Genomic DNA, 16,754 nt, shown 5'->3' on the forward strand with positions numbered 1-16,754 from the left:
TTCGTGAAGTACACAATCAATTCTTTTTTCTTACTGACGTTGAGTACAAGGTTGTTGCTGCGACACCACTCAACCATCTGATCTCTCTCACTCCTGTATGCTTCCTTGTGACCATCTGAAATTCTACTAACAATAGTTGTGTCATTAGCAAAGTTATAGATGACATTTGAGCTGGTGTAGAGAGTGTAAAACAGTGGGCTAAATGTATATCCTTGAGGTGTGTCAGTGTTGATCATCTGCAAAAAGAGATGTTATTTCTGATCCACACTGACTGGTCTCCTTGGTGACCAGTCAAGGATCCACTTGCAGAGGGTGGTATAGAAGCCCAGGTTTTGGAGCTTGTTGATTAGAACTGAGGGTATAATTTCGTTGAAAGCTGAGCTGTAATCAGTAAACAGAAGCTTGAGATAGGTGTTGGTATTGTCCAGGTGATCTGAGGCCAAGTGAAGAGTCAGTGAGGTTACATCTGCTGTAGACCTATTGTGATGTGAGGCGAACTGATATCTTCCAGTATCAAAGGAGATTGAGGACTTCTCCAATGATTTGAAGATCAAAATGTGATTGGTTGCTTAGGAAATTTGATCTGATTATCTTGAACTGAGATTTTGAATTAAGTGCTTCATTTTGTGTACCAATGAAATGGAGAAACAGTGATGCATGCATCTGGATGCTCTTCATTGCCTACAGCTTGGCATTCAGTACTATCATCCCCTTAAAACTAATCAATAAGCTCAAAGGCCTTGGCCTCAATACCTCCTTGTGCAATTGCAGTCCCCAGTCATTTTGGTCTGGCAACATCATCTGCTCCACAATCTCAGTTGGGCCAGGTGCACACAAGACTGCATGCTTAGCCTCCTGCTTTACTTGCTTTACACTTATGACTGTGAAGCTAAGCACAGTTTTAATATTTAAGTTTGCTCACAACACCACTGTCTTAGGCTGAACCAAAGGTGGTGACAAATCAGCATGTAGAAGGGATATTGAAAATCTGGCTGAGTTGTGCCACAACAGCCTCTCAATGTCAGCAAGACCAAGGAGCTGATTTATTGATTCCTGGAGGAGGAAACCGGAGGTCCATGAGCAAGTCCCTTTGGGGGATTAGAGGTAGAGAGGGTCAGAAACTTGGTGTTATCATTCAAGAGCAGCACCTCCACTTTCTTAAAAGTTTGTGACGATTCAGTCATGTAAAACTTTTGGCAAACTTTTATAAATGTGCGGTGGAGAATATATTCACTGGTTGCATCACAGCGTTGTATGCCTTTGAATGGAAAAGCCTATGATAAGTAGTGGATACGGCCCAGTCCATCACTGGTCAAGTGCTCCCAGCCATTGAGCACATTTCCATGAAATGCTGTTGCAGGAAAGCAGCATCCATCGTCAGGGATCCCACCGTACTTGCTTCTTACTGTTGCCATAACAAGGAGGTACATAACCCTCTCACACTACCAGGCTCTGGAACAGTTATTACAGTAATCAGGCTCCTGAACTAGGGGATAACTTACTCAACTTCAACTTCCCATCACTGAACTTTTTTCCACAACCTATTTCAAGGACTCTTCATTTCAGGTTCTTGATATTTATTGCTTATTTACTTATTATTACTACTTCATTATTATTTCATTCTTCCTTTTGTATTGCACAGTTTGTTATCTTTTGCACACTGAGTCCTGAAAAAGGGTCTCGGCCCAAAATGCCAACTCTTTATTCCTCTCCATAGATGCTGCCTGTCCTGTTGAGTTCCTTCGGCATTTTGTGTGTGTTGCTTTGGTTGTTTATTCTGTTGGGTGCCATATTTCATTGATTTTATTGTTTCTTGTACTTACTGTGAATACCCACGAGAACATTAATCTCAAGGTTGTACATGGTGATGTATGATCTTTGACACTGTATCATTTGTATTTTGTTGAAGTATAAATTTACTTTGAACCAATGTACTTTCATTCTAGTCCTTAAATGATTAAAATTGTTTCATGCACATTTTGTGAAAGGTATGAAAATTTGATTCTGATAGCAAATGTCAGCAAGGATGGTTCTCAGCCTGGCTATATCATTATTATAGTTCTGTAAGAGTTACCGCTGAACATTTCTGTGGAGTTGTTTCATTGTTCTGACATCATAGCGTGACTGAGAATAAACAACTGCAGATGCTGGAAATGTGAAATTAAACAGCTAAAACCACATCACGTAGCATCTGTGCAAGCGGATGCAGAGTTAATGTTGTGGGTTGACTGATAGTCTTTAACCTAAAGTATTACCTTGGCTTAGCAAATTGGTTTCAGCCCCCAATCTCATAGAATTTCTTAAAGATCTTCCCAGTTTCCACAGCAGTCATCCTGTTATCCCTCAGATTGAAGCTGCCACATTAATAAAAACTTTGTCCACTTGCAATTGGTAATGATGCATCAACACCACTCCATACCTCCTTCTCCAGCCTGCCCACTCCACTCCAAGAACTGTGAGGTACAGCTATCTTCTGATCCTTATAGCCATGCTTTTTGCCATGAGAAGATCAGGAGGTGGCATGCTAGCATGATGCTTTACAGTACTAGCAAACCAGGTTCAATTCTCACTGCTGCGCATAATTCTCCCCATGACCATGTGGGTTTCTTCTAGCTGCTTTGGTTTCCTCCCATAATCCAAAGACATACTAATTGGTAAATTAATTGGTCATTGGAAATTGTCCTGTGGTTAGGCTTAGGTTAAATTTGGGGATTCTGGGTGGAATAGCTCGAAGGACCTAAAGAGCCTATTCTATGCTGTATCTCAATAAATAAGATGAGAAATATTATTCTGCTGAACATCTGAGGTCCAACTATTGTGTACATTAAGTTGTCCTTATATTTACGCTTCCTGCAGTGAAGAGTTAGCAGATAAAATATAAATTCTAGGCATTGAAACTCTTGTTCATCTAAACTGCATTTGAAGCCTAATTATAAACGAGCAGGAATACAGAATGTGATCCCAAAATGCTAGTTAAAAATCCTGTACCAAAAATTGAATTGTAGTTCTGCACTGTTTCCCCATACATCATTATCCCTCCCACAGGGGACTGGAGTTTGGATATTAATATTACAAAGTACAGGAATGATGCTTCTGCAGTTGATGTTATAACATTTATAATATTACAGTTGTTAGCAATTCTGTATCTAGGTCAGAAGATTATGCATTTGGGCAATATACCAAGAATGCAGCTTATAACCGGCTCAGCGCTGCGCTGAGGGAAAGCTCAATTGAATTGAAGTCCTATTTGCATGCCTGTTCCTGTGAGTCAGGTTGACATTTATGTATCTCACAATACTTCTGGCAGAGCTGGGCGATCTCATGGCATATTGGTTATTCCTCTCCTTGTGTACACTGAAAAGAAATACAAGCAGGTTCATCTCATAGCTTTTGGACTTTGAGGCTATAAAGGTTGACATGCTTCTCCCTTATTTTAGATTGTTTATTGTCATTCTTCAGTACACGAGTGTAAAGGAGAACGAAATGAATATTGGATCCGATGCAGCATTAAAAAAACAATAAGCTTACGGAACACAGTAAGAATAAAAAGACATAATAAGTATAAACTCAGTTCTATAAAACACAACGTGCAAGTGACTGAGCATAGCTGTACATACATACCATGGGCTTATATACATTGATTGTATGTATATGAGCTGATGCTGAGCTGCGGGAGTATCTGTACATAAGGTGACTGTTGGCAGGAGGAATTCTTGGTAGCAGCAGGTATATGAAGATACTTGCCAGTGTAGCTATAAGGTGTAGAGTGTAAAAGTAAAGAGGCAGTGCATGCAGACGGTGAAGGATGCTGAGGGGCTATGGAGAGGAGTAGCTGAAATGGATGTAGGTGTGGTGGGGAACAAAATCACAGAAAAAATAAATATCAAGAAACTTACTTCTGTTATTTTTATTGAGATACCGTGCGGAATAGGCCCTTCCGACCCATCGAGCCCAGTAGCCCACGACAACCACGATTTAACCCTAACCTAATCATGGTACAAGTTACAATGTACAATTAACCCAGTTACTAGTATGTCTTTGGACTGTGGGAGGAACCGGAGCACCCAGATGAAACCCACACATTCCACGAGAAAGACGTAGAAACTCCTTACAGAGGACGTTGAGATTGAACTTGGAACTCCAACCCCCCCAAGCTGTTATAGTGTCGTGCTAACTGCTACGCTACATGGTGCCCCAAAATTGGAGGTTTCTCTCCTGAGAAATGTAATGTAATTTTTAAGTCTGTAATTAAATTAAAAACTGAAAATACATGACAGGAGGTCTAAATAAAACAGGTTTTTTTTAGAAAAAAAGGCATTTATGAGGAGGCATCTTTCACAATGTTGGAACATCCCAAAGTGTTTGTAACCAACCAAGTATATTTTGAAATGTTGTTATATTTGCAATATAAGAAGCATAATAATGCTGGTAGGTGTATAAATAGCAAATATGATACCAGGGAGAAACCCTTTCTTAACTTTAAACTGTTCTCACTGGATCTTGACCTGTATGAGAGGGCAGTTAAGGTTCAAGATTGTTTAATGTTATTTCCTGTTTAATGTTATTTCCAGTATACAAGTGTGAGCACAAAAGAAAACACAATATGATAAAGAACACAATAAAACCCACAATAAATACAATATAAATAGCTTATATACATTGATCGTTATGTTCATAAAGTGATCTAGGCACAGGAGAGTCTGTACGTAACGTGACTGACCGGAAATGATAAAGTAGGGGTGGTGGAAGTATTGATCAGCCTTACTGCTTGGTGCAAGTAACTCTTTTTGAGTCCATTTGATATTTAGTTTGCAGGAGGTGTAGTTAAGGGAGAGCAGAGATCTTGTGGCAAGGGTCTGTGAATGACTCGTATAGGGAGGGGAGGAGGTGGCCCGAACAAAAGGGGTCAATGGGCTTCATGTCTTGGTTCTGATATACAATGCACACAAGCAGTGAACATAAGAAGAGGTTCACAACAGGATCTTGATGTTAAACTGTACAAAAAAAACTACATTCTAAACACAAGAGGCTCTGTAAATGCTGGAAATCTTGAGCAACACGTAAAATGCTGGAGGAATTGAGCAAGTCAGGCAGCATCTATGGAGAGGAATAAACATGATGTTTCTAGCTAAGACTTGAAGTTTTGACTATTTATTTCCCACTGTAGATGCTACCTGAATGCTGTGCTCATCTAGCATTTTGTGCGTGTTGATCGCTATTGTTTTAACTTTTAATCTATCTTGCCATAATGATGCACCTCATCTCCAACAAGCTTTGTGCAAGGGAGCTAATCTGCAGGATATATGAGGAAACTCTTCAGTCCAGGATCTCTGCCACTCCAAACTTAGTGATAGAACTTCAGGATGCAGATGAATCACAGGTTCAGAGGGTTATTTTTGATTTCTCACTGAAGCATCTGAGAGAGCTGCAAAGAAGTTCTTTGCCAGTTCCCATACTGCTCCACATTGACCCCGAGGAAAAGGTTCACAACAAAGCACGGACTACGCATCAACCTCTGTAAATGAGGCTTAGCCAATTTGATGAAAAGGATTTGAAGGTTAAAGTTGCAGATCTGGCATGAAGGTTCTGCGCTATCAAGCAGCGGTATTCCTGACCTCATACACGTCGGAGACATTGTCTAACTGCGGCAGGAATCTCAAGGTACCAAAGAGACTGACACTAACACCATCTGTGGTGATTTCCCAAGATGCTGTGAATTCAGTACAGGATCACGACTGTGTCCTCTCCCAGGCTACCAGTGCCAGGGGCAGCGCGGTAGAGTTACTAGTTAGCGTCAATAATCTCTGATTGGGGTCCTATTCCAGCCACTGTCTAATTAGTTTGTATTTCCTTCCTGTGACCGTGTGGGTTTTCTCTGGGAGCTCCTGTTCCTCCCACATTCCAAAAGTGTATTGTTAGTGAGTTATGGACATGTTATGTTGACACTGGAAGCATGACGGCACTTGCGGGCTGCCCCAGCAAAGTCCTTGGACTGTGAGGTGTGTTGATGCAAGATGATGCATTTCACCGTGTTTCTATGTACATGTGATAAGTGCACAAACTCGATTGTTTGCCTGGCCAGCATCATGCCAAAGGGAAAGAAGGCGGGCTGGGTTGAGAGCAGAGCAGCGCTGAGTTGTAATGAAATTACAGTTGACTGCGATGTGGAATTAGTTTGGGTTGAAATCTTGAATAACAGAAATGGAAAAGGAATGGGAGTTGTCCATAGACCCCCAAAATGACCTCTTAATAGGCTGTAGCATAAGTGGGGAGATGTTAAAAGCATGCTTGAAAGGATCTGCAATTATCATGCAATATTTGAATTTATATATTGATTGAAAAAACCAAATGACATAGCAATTGTAGAAAAAGAATTTGTGGAATGTGCCAGGGATTGCAGTGTCTATCCAGGAATAGGCTATTTTAGATTTGGGGGTTTGTGCTATGAATAAGGGATCTTGTGGTTTAAGATCTCCTCGGGGGTGCTGACCACAGAATGATAGAATTGCATATGTAGTTTGAGGATGAACATTACAGGTCCATAATCAGTACTTTTCATTTTAAATCAGGACTATTTTAATTGCATGAGAGCGGATTTGTTTAAGTTGGATTGGGTACCAACCTAAGAGACAAGTCAATAGAGGAAAACAGACAGTTATTTAGTAATGCTCTGCAAGGTTTTAATTCTCAATTAAAAGGGCACTCCATGAAAAAGACAGAATCAAGGGTTAACAAAGAAAATAGGGATAATGTAAAATTGTAAACTCGGGTATACAAAGTGGCAGAGCCTAGTAGTAAAGAAGAGAACTGATTTACTTTTATCAGCAATAGAAGACTCATAAGAAGGGAGAGATTTGTTTTGAAAGAAAACTTATCTGTAGAATATAATCAGAGTTTCTGTGGATATAAACAGGGAGATGGTGGGTAGGGTAGATGTAGGGCCTCTGGATATAAATAGGGAGATGGTGGGTAGGGTAGATGTAGGGCCTCTGGAAATAAATAGGGAGATGGTGGGTAGGATAGATGTAGGGCCTCTGGATATAAACAGGGAGATGGTGGGTAGGATAGATGTAGGGCCTCTGGATATAAACAGGGAGATGGTGGGTTAGGGTAGATGTAGGGCCTCTGGAAATAAATAGGGAGATGGTGGGTAGGGTAGATGTAGGGCCTCTGGATATAAATAGGGAGATGGTGGGTAGGGTAGATGTAGGGCCTCTGGAAATAAATAGGGAGATGGTGGGTAGGGTAGATGTAGGGCCTCTGGATATAAACAGGGAGATGGTGGGTAGGGTAGATGTAGGGCCTCTGGATATAAACAGGGAGATGGTGGGTAGGGTAGATGTAGGGCCTCTGGATATAAACAGGGAGATGGGAGATGGTGGGTAGGGTAGATGTAGGGCCTCTGGATATAAACAGGGAGATGGTGGGTAGGATAGATGTAGGGCCTCTGGATAAAAAAAGGGAGATGGTGGGTAGGGTAGATGTAGGGCCTCTGGATATAAACAGGGAGATGGTGGGTAGGGTAGATGTAGGGCCTCTGGATATAAACAGGGAGATGGTGGGTAGGGTAGATGTAGGGCCTCTGGATATAAACAGGGAGATGGTGGGTAGGGTAGATGTAGGGCCTCTGGATATAAACAGGGAGATGGTGGGTAGGGTAGATGTAGGGCCTCTGGATATAAACAGGGAGATGGTGGGTAGGATAGATGTAGGGCCTCTGGATATAAACAGGGAGATGGTGGGTAGGGTAGATGTAGGGCCTCTGGATATAAACAGGGAGATGGTGGATAGGGTAGATGTAGGGCCTCTGGAAATAAATAGGGAGATGGTGGGTAGGGTAGATGTAGGGCCTCTGGAAATAAATAGAGAGATGGTGGGTAGGGTAGATGTAGGGCCTCTGGATATAAACAGGGAGATGGTGGGTAGGGTAGATGTAGGGCCTCTGGAAATAAATAGGGAGATGGTGGGTAGGGTAGATGTAGGGCCTCTGGATATAAACAGGGAGATGGTGGGTAGGGTAGATGTAGGGCCTCTGGAAATAAATAGGGAGATGGTGGGTAGGGTAGATGTAGGGCCTCTGGAAATAAATAGGGAGATGGTGGGTAGGGTAGATGTAGGGCCTCTGGATATAAACAGGGAGATGGTGGGTAGGGTAGATGTAGGGCCTCTGGATATAAACAGGGAGATGGTGGGTAGGGTAGATGTAGGGCCTCTACCCCTAACCCTAACCCTATAACAAAGATATAGAAGATATGTTGAATATTCTTTTTGTTAACTTCTTCACCATGGAAGTCAATGCTAATATCAATTAGTCGTCAAAAACATTGTATGAAGGTAATCCATTATTTGCTGTAGATGTCAGTGCTGGTTTTGTTTACTTACAGTCAATCAAAAGAACACAGCAGTATACACTGGATGAATTCCTCTGATAACTGTTAGGAACTAATATAGGACTATAGAGGTATCGGTAGTGTTCTAATTTGTTCTGTATTTCATTTAAATACATAAATTTTTACTCAGTTAAATGGTTAGTTTGTCTTTTTTTTAATACCTTTTTAACTACTTCCATGAAATTTCAGCTAATTGGGCCAAAGTATACTGACATTGATGTGTCTCAATTAACTGGAATGTGCTGAATGTAGGAAATTTTAAACTTTGAAAGAAAAAAAAACTCAACAATGGGAAAAGAGCAGTGAAGTGGAACTAATTAACTATAGAAATAAAAATAGGCCTTTCAACCCATTTGCTACCAAAGAATCTGCACAGCATTGATCAGCTGAATGGTCACCTCTTGTGCTAGAAACATGGAAAACCTACAGCACAATACTGGCCCTTCGGCCCACAAAGCTGTGCCGAATATGTCCTTATCTTAGAAATTACATAGGGTTACCCACAGCCCTCTGTTTTTCTGAGTTCCATGTACCTGTCCAGGAGACTCTTAAAAGACCCTATCATATCCGCTTCCACCATCGTCACCGGCAGCCCATTCCACACACTCACCACTCTCTGTGTAAAAAAAACACTTAACCCTTGTATCTCCTCTGTACCTACTTCCAAGCACCTTAAAACTGCCGTCTCGTGCTGACCATTTCAGCCCTGGTGACTATTCACATGATCAATGCCTCTCATCATCTTACACACCTGTCAGGTCACCTCTCATCCTCCATCGCTCCAAGGAGAAAAGGCCGAGTTCACTCAACCTGTTCTCATAGGGCATGCTCCCCAATCCAGGCAACATCCTTGTAAATCTCCTCTGCCCCCTTTCTATGGTTTCCACATCCTTCCTATGGAGAGGTGACCAGAACTGAGCACAGTACTCCAAATGGGGTCTGAGCAGGGTCCTATATAGCTGCAACATTACCTCTCGGCTCCTAAACTCAATCCCATGATTGATGAAGGCCAATGCATCATATGCCACACTGCCAAGAGTTTTACCATTATTCTGTCATCATATTTGGCCTACCAAAATGAACAAATTGTGCTGCACGATTCTAGGTAGGTGAAATGACAAACAGTGCTGTAGTTTGGTGTTTGGGCTTGTTCCTGCATCGGGGCATTACAAGCTGATATCTACTCACATCTCTATCCCTATGCCAGGATGTTGTGCTCCACTTCTTCCTGAATGGGGAAACTGCATTGAACAGTAATTTGCTGTGTAACAGAATATTGTAGGCGATAAAACCCTGGTTGAATCATCAGGTTGAAAGGATGGAACTTGGTCCCAAGATTCAGTATTTAATTTAATCTAATTCAGCCAACAAATACTGAACCAAGTGCATCACTACGGATTTGTAATTGCGTGTGCTGTGGTTAAAGCTGCTCATGAGATGGTGCGGCACACCACATTTGAAGTATATTTGCTCAGATCGTTGAGTGTCTGTGGAGGAGAGCAAAATCCACTTACAAGAAATCTGCAGCATGCTTGGGAGTGTCTGTTATAGCAGTGCAAGGTGCATTAAAAAAAATTGTATATCCCTTCCTTTCCAGCCAATGAGATCTTGATGTGTGGCCTTTGCTATATTGTTGGTATGTTTTATGTAACATCATGTGGTCAGCTGTAGTTTAAGAACTCACTGCTAACACTGAGTAAATTAGGAAGTACTCCACTTCCATTCCTCATGAGCACAACATTAAAACTTCAGCTCGGCAGTGACTTAAACAGAGCTGTTCACACACCCACACCATCTCTCAATGTGCAGCGAGAGGGAGGAGACTTGCTGTCCCACCCTACTATCTCAGTTGTACTGAGTGTTATTAGTATTATATCTTCCTGCAGGACATGTATTAAGATGTTGAAATATTTTGTAAAGTTTCAAATTCTTCAGAACAGAGGATACTATTAGGACTTGGGAATACTGTATTTAGAGCAAAAGCAGGAATGAGCCAGGTGGAACTTAATATAGGGAAGAGTGAGCTATTCAGTAAGATCACAGACCTCTGCCACTTTCCACAACTTGCCTAGCATCCTTCAATCTCCTTAATGTTCCAAATTCTGTTGACCCCAGTCTTGACTATACTGAGTCAACACAGCTTTTTTGGATAGTGAATAGCAAAAAAATTTCCACGCCATATCTGAAATTTCTATTTTCTAGTGAACCTGTTATTTTGAGGCAGTATCCCTGTTGGACAAGAGACGCTTATTGTAAGCACCATTTCTAGCCTTCAAAGATCTGAAAGATTTGCTTGTTTTTCAGTGAGATTCTCTCTCATTTTCCCTAAAATATGAAAGGTCTCAGCCCAAACCCTAGGCTCTATTCCTCTCCATAGATACTACATGACCTGCTGAGTTCCTCCAGTCTTTTGTATGTAACACAGGTGAATTTACTTCTTTGAGAACTGTTATTATTAAGTAAATGCCTTATAATCTGGAACGTTCCACTTACCATTTAAAATGTATCTTATCTCAGGTACCCTAATATATCCTGTGAGATACTGACAGCCGACGTGACTCAGGTTAATGATGCATTGGGTGAGGACGAGTCGCTGTTGAGCCGCCTCTATGCCTTTCTGCAGAATGACAATGTTCTTAATCCTCTTTTGGCAAGTTTCTTCAGTAAAGTGATGGGCATCCTCATCAACAGAAAGAGTGAGCAGGTAGGTCACTGGATTTTTCTGTCCAAGGTTGTCATGTTCCAAAGTTGTGTGCAGGAAACTGCAGGGCTGGAAAATTATATTGTGCGTGAACAGGTAGGTCACTAAGTTTTCTTTCCAAAATCTTTATTTATATAATTTATTTATTTGTTCAGTGATACAGTGCGGAACAGGCCTTTCTGGCCCAACAAGGCACCTCCCAGTGACCCCCATATTTAAACCTAGCCCAATCACAGGGCAACTTGCAGGAGGAAACCAGAGCATATGTTTATGGGGAGGTGTACAAACTTCTTAACCGATAGTGTCAGAATTGAATTCCAAGCACTGATACCCCAAGGTGAAATAGCATCGTGTGAACAGCTACTATGCTGCCACGGTGCCTATCTGGTCCCAACTGTGTGCAGGAAGCTGCAGGGTTGGAAGATATTATATCCAGATTATAAATCTACTATGGTTTGTATCTTCCTTGCAGCAGTTGTATCAAGATGATGAAATCTTTTATAATTTCAAATTCATCAGGGTAGTTGACACATAGAACGTAGGAGCATCTGAAACAAAAGCAGGAGGGGAGCCAAATGGAACTTTATATGGGGAAGTGTGAGCCATCAGTAAGATCACAGCCCTCAGTGCCACATTACAGCTCTTTCCCAACATCTCCCCCATTTTTTACTTGACCGTCAATATTGACAGAATGTGTCATATTCTTTTGACCTCAGTCTAGACTAGTGGTCACCAAGCTTTTTAAGCCCAAGATCTCCTACCTCGGCCTTAGTAAAAGGCAAGATCGACCCCACATCAATTAGTTACGCGCATGCGCACCCGGGCAGAAAAGACCTGAAGTAAAACCCCGCAACCCGGAAGTAGAAATAATACATAAACACCGGGGATACCCACCTTTTTTTTTGCACCACGGACCGGTTTAATATTGATAATATTCTTGCGGACTGTCCGACAGGGGCGCACGGTGGGGGGAGGTGTTAAACATGAATGGAATACAGCAATGCTGGAAGCAGGTTCCTTACGTCCAGTCTATTCTAGTTTTCTTGGCTCTCGGCTTCTGTCCTGCTTGATCACGATTTTTCCAGTGAGAAAACTCAGCGGGTTCGTCTTTAATTGCTGGGTGCTTGGACTCGGGGTACTGAAGCAGTTTTGAGACATTGCCTCATTAGACAGTCTCCAGACCCGAACTCAGCCTCCCGCTGCCCGCCCGCTGCCAGATGCCTTGGCCAGGTGCGGCTGGTTGAGGGTGGGGTGAGAGGACAAGGTCAGGGCCGGAGGTCCCCGTGCCGGGCCGTGGCAGTCACAGTCCAGAGAGCGCGGCCGACTGAGCAGGGAATGCGACAGAGCGCCCGCCTACTCCCCCAGTAGGATCTATCGGCTGACAAATGTTTGTTTCAGTAGATCGCAGCGTGGTAGCTGCTCTGATACTTACGAAATGCTGAGTGCGAATTAGGTCGTCTACAAATATTTTAGCACTGGGTTGCTGTCCAAGTTGCATGCCATCTTGGACAATGACTCCTATCCACTCCATAATGTACTGGTTAGGCAGAGACTCATTCCACTGAGCGTCACAGGAAGTCATTCCTACCTGTGGCCATCAAACTTTACAACTCTTCCCTCGGAGTGTCAGACACCCTGAGCCAATAGGCTGGTCCTGGACTTATTTCCACTTGGCATGATTAACATTATTATTTAATTATTTATGGGTTTATATTGCTATATTTCTTCACTATTCTTGGTGCGGCTGTAACGAAGCCCAATTTCCCTCGGTATCAATTAAGTATGTCTGTCTGTTCCCCACAAACATTCGGTGTGCTAAACAGGTTCAGAGGCAGCGTTCCAGGTCAGTAGCGACGGCAACCGGTGATCCCTGGCACGAAGGTATCACTGCGTTTAGTCGCCTGATGACCTTGCGTGGGTTCAAGTTCAACAGTGAGCGTGACAGGGAATGAGGAAAAGTGCAGCTGACTCATATTGTTTCCTTGCAGCCCAGTGGTTGGGGACCAGTGAATTACACTGTGTAGTGTGGGAGAGCTATACGCATGCGCACTGGACAGAAAGAACGGAACTAGAACCCCGCAACCCGGAAACAATCTCTCAACAGTATTTGTCTATTTATTTTTCTTTTTTTTTCGGGATCAGCTGGGAAAGTCTCAAAGATTGACTAGTTGATCATGATCGATGGGTTGGTGACCACTAGTCTAGACTACACTAAATGACTAGGCTTCCACAGCTCTCTTGGGTAGTGAATTGCAAAACTTTGCCATACCGTGGTTGAAATTTCTCCTTTCCTGCAAACCTGTTAATTTGCAGGAGTGTCCCTGTCTTAAGATAAGGTCAGCAAAAGTTCTTTGCATTATCTTTAGGGTAGTGTTTATGGGGAGTTTCTGAGCTGCAGGTTGGCAAGCAGCAGAATGATGGGTGGGAGAGGCTGTGAGTGAGAATATAAACAGCAGAATTTGTGATGAGACAAGATTACTGACAGGTGGATGGTGAAAGTCTTGCCACAAGATGGAAGTAGTCTTCTGTGGAAAGAGCATTGTTCTCTGTAATGCAGAACCATGGAAGCTATATGTACCAATTTGGTTTTCTGTTGTTGCTTGTGATTATATTTAAAAAATACTTTGGCATTACTAGTATGGAGTAGTATAGACCACATGAGCACAGATACTTGACAACGAGAAGTTGAAGCTGCAAAGGTTTCAGAGAAAGATCAGTCGAACTGGGGCGGCCGGTGGCATAGTGGTTAGTGTAGCACTATCACAGTGCCATCAACCCAGGGTCAGTTCTGCCACTGTCTGACTGTGTGGGTTTCCTCTGGGTGCTCCAGTTTCCTCCCACATTCCAAAGAAGTGCGAGTTTGTAGTTTAATTGGTCACATGGGTGTATTTGGACAGCACAGGCTCATTGAGTCAGAGGGGGTTGTTACCATGTTGTATCTCTAAATGAACTAAATGCAAAAAATCTGAGCAAGACTGTCACTTTTAGTTGGGAATAGTCACCCCATCTTCACAAGAGGTTAAATGCTTATAAGTTCAGGGTGGGAGCAATGCAAGCTCAAATCAAAGGGAGACAAAAACTTCTGGCTCATTTTTCTCTCCTCCTCATCACCCTCCTGAGGTTCATATTGGCCTTTGTTAAAACGGGGTGGGGGTGGGGGCAACATTTTAAAACTATTTTTCAACCAACCAAACCTGATTCTGCGATGTTCAATCTTTAGAGAGAAAATTCTGTGCCTCATATTCTCTGAGATATGAACTGGAACATAATGTTGCAGTCGTACAAAACTCTGGTTAAGCTACACGCTCACACAGAGACACACCTAGAACATAATACCAGAGTAAAATGGAGGAGTCCTAGACAGTAACTTCATTTAAGAGTTCAAAGTTCAAGCTCAAAGTACATGTATGTCATCAAATACAACCTTGTGATTTGTTTTGTTGTGGGCATACTTAGTAAGTACAAGAAACTCAATAGAATCAATGAGAAAACAAGACTAACAAACAACTGATCTGCAAAGGGCATCAAACCGCAAATATAAAGAGAATGAATGAATGAATGAATAAATAAATAAATAAATATGGGCCAAGTGAAGTTGATTAGGAGACATTTTCAAAGCAAGGTGTAGAAAGATTCTACAATGGAAGCAAATGAAGTTAGGATTTGGTGCATGAAGGGCCATATAACTTCTAATGCCTGGCTGCAAATGGGAACTGTGGAAAAGTTGGTTTTATTGCTCAGTATTTTGGTATCATGCCACCTAATGCTGTTGCTCTTTTATGTATTTTCAGTAGACTGGGTTGGAGATGTGGCTAACCTCAGTGAGCTGGGAATTATGGTTACATTTGGCAGATTGTGTGTGACAATCATCTAGTTGGGGAAATTACTGTATGAAAGGACAAACAGCAATTTATTCAAAATCATGAATCTGGATTAGAAAATATTAAATAATAATAATTAGTATTTCACTTGATGAATGAGAGTTACTGTTTATCAGTAAAAGCAACATCTGCCAACGTCAGTAAACGCCATATGCATTTACGTGTATTAGGAATTTGCTGTGGTGTGTTGGCGTGACATGCATCTACAATCAACATTGAAAAATTATAAAGAATAATTTTAAAATAAAGTTAGAAGTAAGGATATGGAATAAAATGTGTTTAAATAAGTAAGTATCATCATGTGAGTGAGTGACTCCTCCTTCAATCAGGGCCTACCATAGATGTTGTGTCCTAGCTGTCTAGATGCGCATATCCGGGTAGTACGATTTAGAGAACAAGTTGTTGCTCATGTAGCAAGCTTCCCCTTCACATAGGACTGCCTTAGGGACTCCAGCTCTGGATTTTTCCCTCAGAGTTTACCCCTGAAGCCTTCCCCATGAGTGGGTAATGCTGCAAGGCAGCAGAGGGTTGAGATCAGAGTTTTCCTTCTAGAGGAGTTGTCAACTACAGCTGACGAGCCCCATCTGCCCAAAGCGACTGGTTTTAAGGCCCCAGTAACCCGCCTTTGCCCCTTCTCCTATATATGGTGCACCATCAATTACTCTCGGAGACGTGAGGCGAGATAGGCTTTTATTAGCTGGAAGAAAGCACTGTCAGCAGCAAGAACCCATCACACGACATATTGGAGACTGAGGGAGGAGCAGTGCCTCCAATCGCCTTTATACAGGGGTCTGTGGGAAGAGTCAGTGGGGGAGGGCATGTCCAGACAGGTATATGTAGTTCACCACACAGTAGAAATGGTTCTGCTGGGCTTAGTAGTTAAGTCATACACGAAGGTCAGAAGCTGGACTTGGTTATCAGAGGCTATTTGAGGCACATGCCATTGTGAGCATACAATAGGTAGTGGGAACTTATCCCCATCACCACCCCGTGTTATAACAACCTTAAGAAACCTATCAGCATGTATTTACAATGTAAACAACATTATAAAAACGTGAAATTCTGCAAATGCTGGAAATCCCAAGTCAGACAGCATCTGTGGAAATGCAGCATCTGTCAACATTTCAGGTCGAGACCCTTCTTCAGGTCCAGTCTCGATGAAGGTCTCAGCCCAATACGTTGCCTGTTTAATCATTTCCATAGATGCTGCCTGACTCGCAGAGTTCTCCAGCATTTAGTGAACATTAAAATTGGTTTGCAGTGGTAATAGATCAGGGATGAGGCTGGGGGAGGGATCTAACTAGAAAGTTTAACCCATCTGAAATGTTTAGCATTCCTTTCAACTGTACACATTTTATTCTTCTGTCTGGGTATTTTTAGAATAGGATTAACAACTCTCTTAACCTGACAGGATTGCATTGGTGCACAGTGTGACAACACCTGAGGGGAAAATGGTCTTTATTCTTGTTTTTAATGTGAGTCACATCATCCTGGGTCATTACTGCACCATAGTAACATGTTATTTCTAGATTGAGATGTGGGCTTAATGGGAAACAGAAGAAAACAGGCTTAAAAGTCATCTTTTCAATTAAGTGTTGGTGTTGGTTCATGAGGGATTTACACTTTATTTGTTTATTTAGCAATGCAGCATAGAGTAGCCCCTTGCGGTCCTATGAGCCACACCACCCCACAACCCTACTACCCCAAAGAAGCCTAACCTAATTGTAGGACAATTAACCTACCTGCTATGTCATTGGACTGCGGGCGGAAACCAGAGCTGCC

General features: G+C 42.2%; 1 protein-coding gene across 2 annotated transcripts in view; it reads left to right on the forward strand.

Moving 5' to 3' along the window:
• Positions 1–16,754, forward strand: part of LOC132383261 (serine/threonine-protein phosphatase 6 regulatory subunit 3-like) — a 212,668-nt gene that overhangs the window by 64,398 nt on the left and 131,516 nt on the right. For both annotated transcript variants that reach the window (XM_059954219.1, XM_059954220.1), the window contains exon 3: positions 10,908–11,094. In XM_059954219.1, coding sequence (XP_059810202.1) covers positions 10,908–11,094 — 187 coding nt within the window. The remainder of the gene's footprint in view (positions 1–10,907; positions 11,095–16,754) is intronic.

The sequence above is a fragment of the Hypanus sabinus genome, chromosome 29, assembly GCF_030144855.1.
Source record: "Hypanus sabinus isolate sHypSab1 chromosome 29, sHypSab1.hap1, whole genome shotgun sequence".
Lineage (NCBI taxonomy): Eukaryota > Metazoa > Chordata > Chondrichthyes > Myliobatiformes > Dasyatidae > Hypanus > Hypanus sabinus.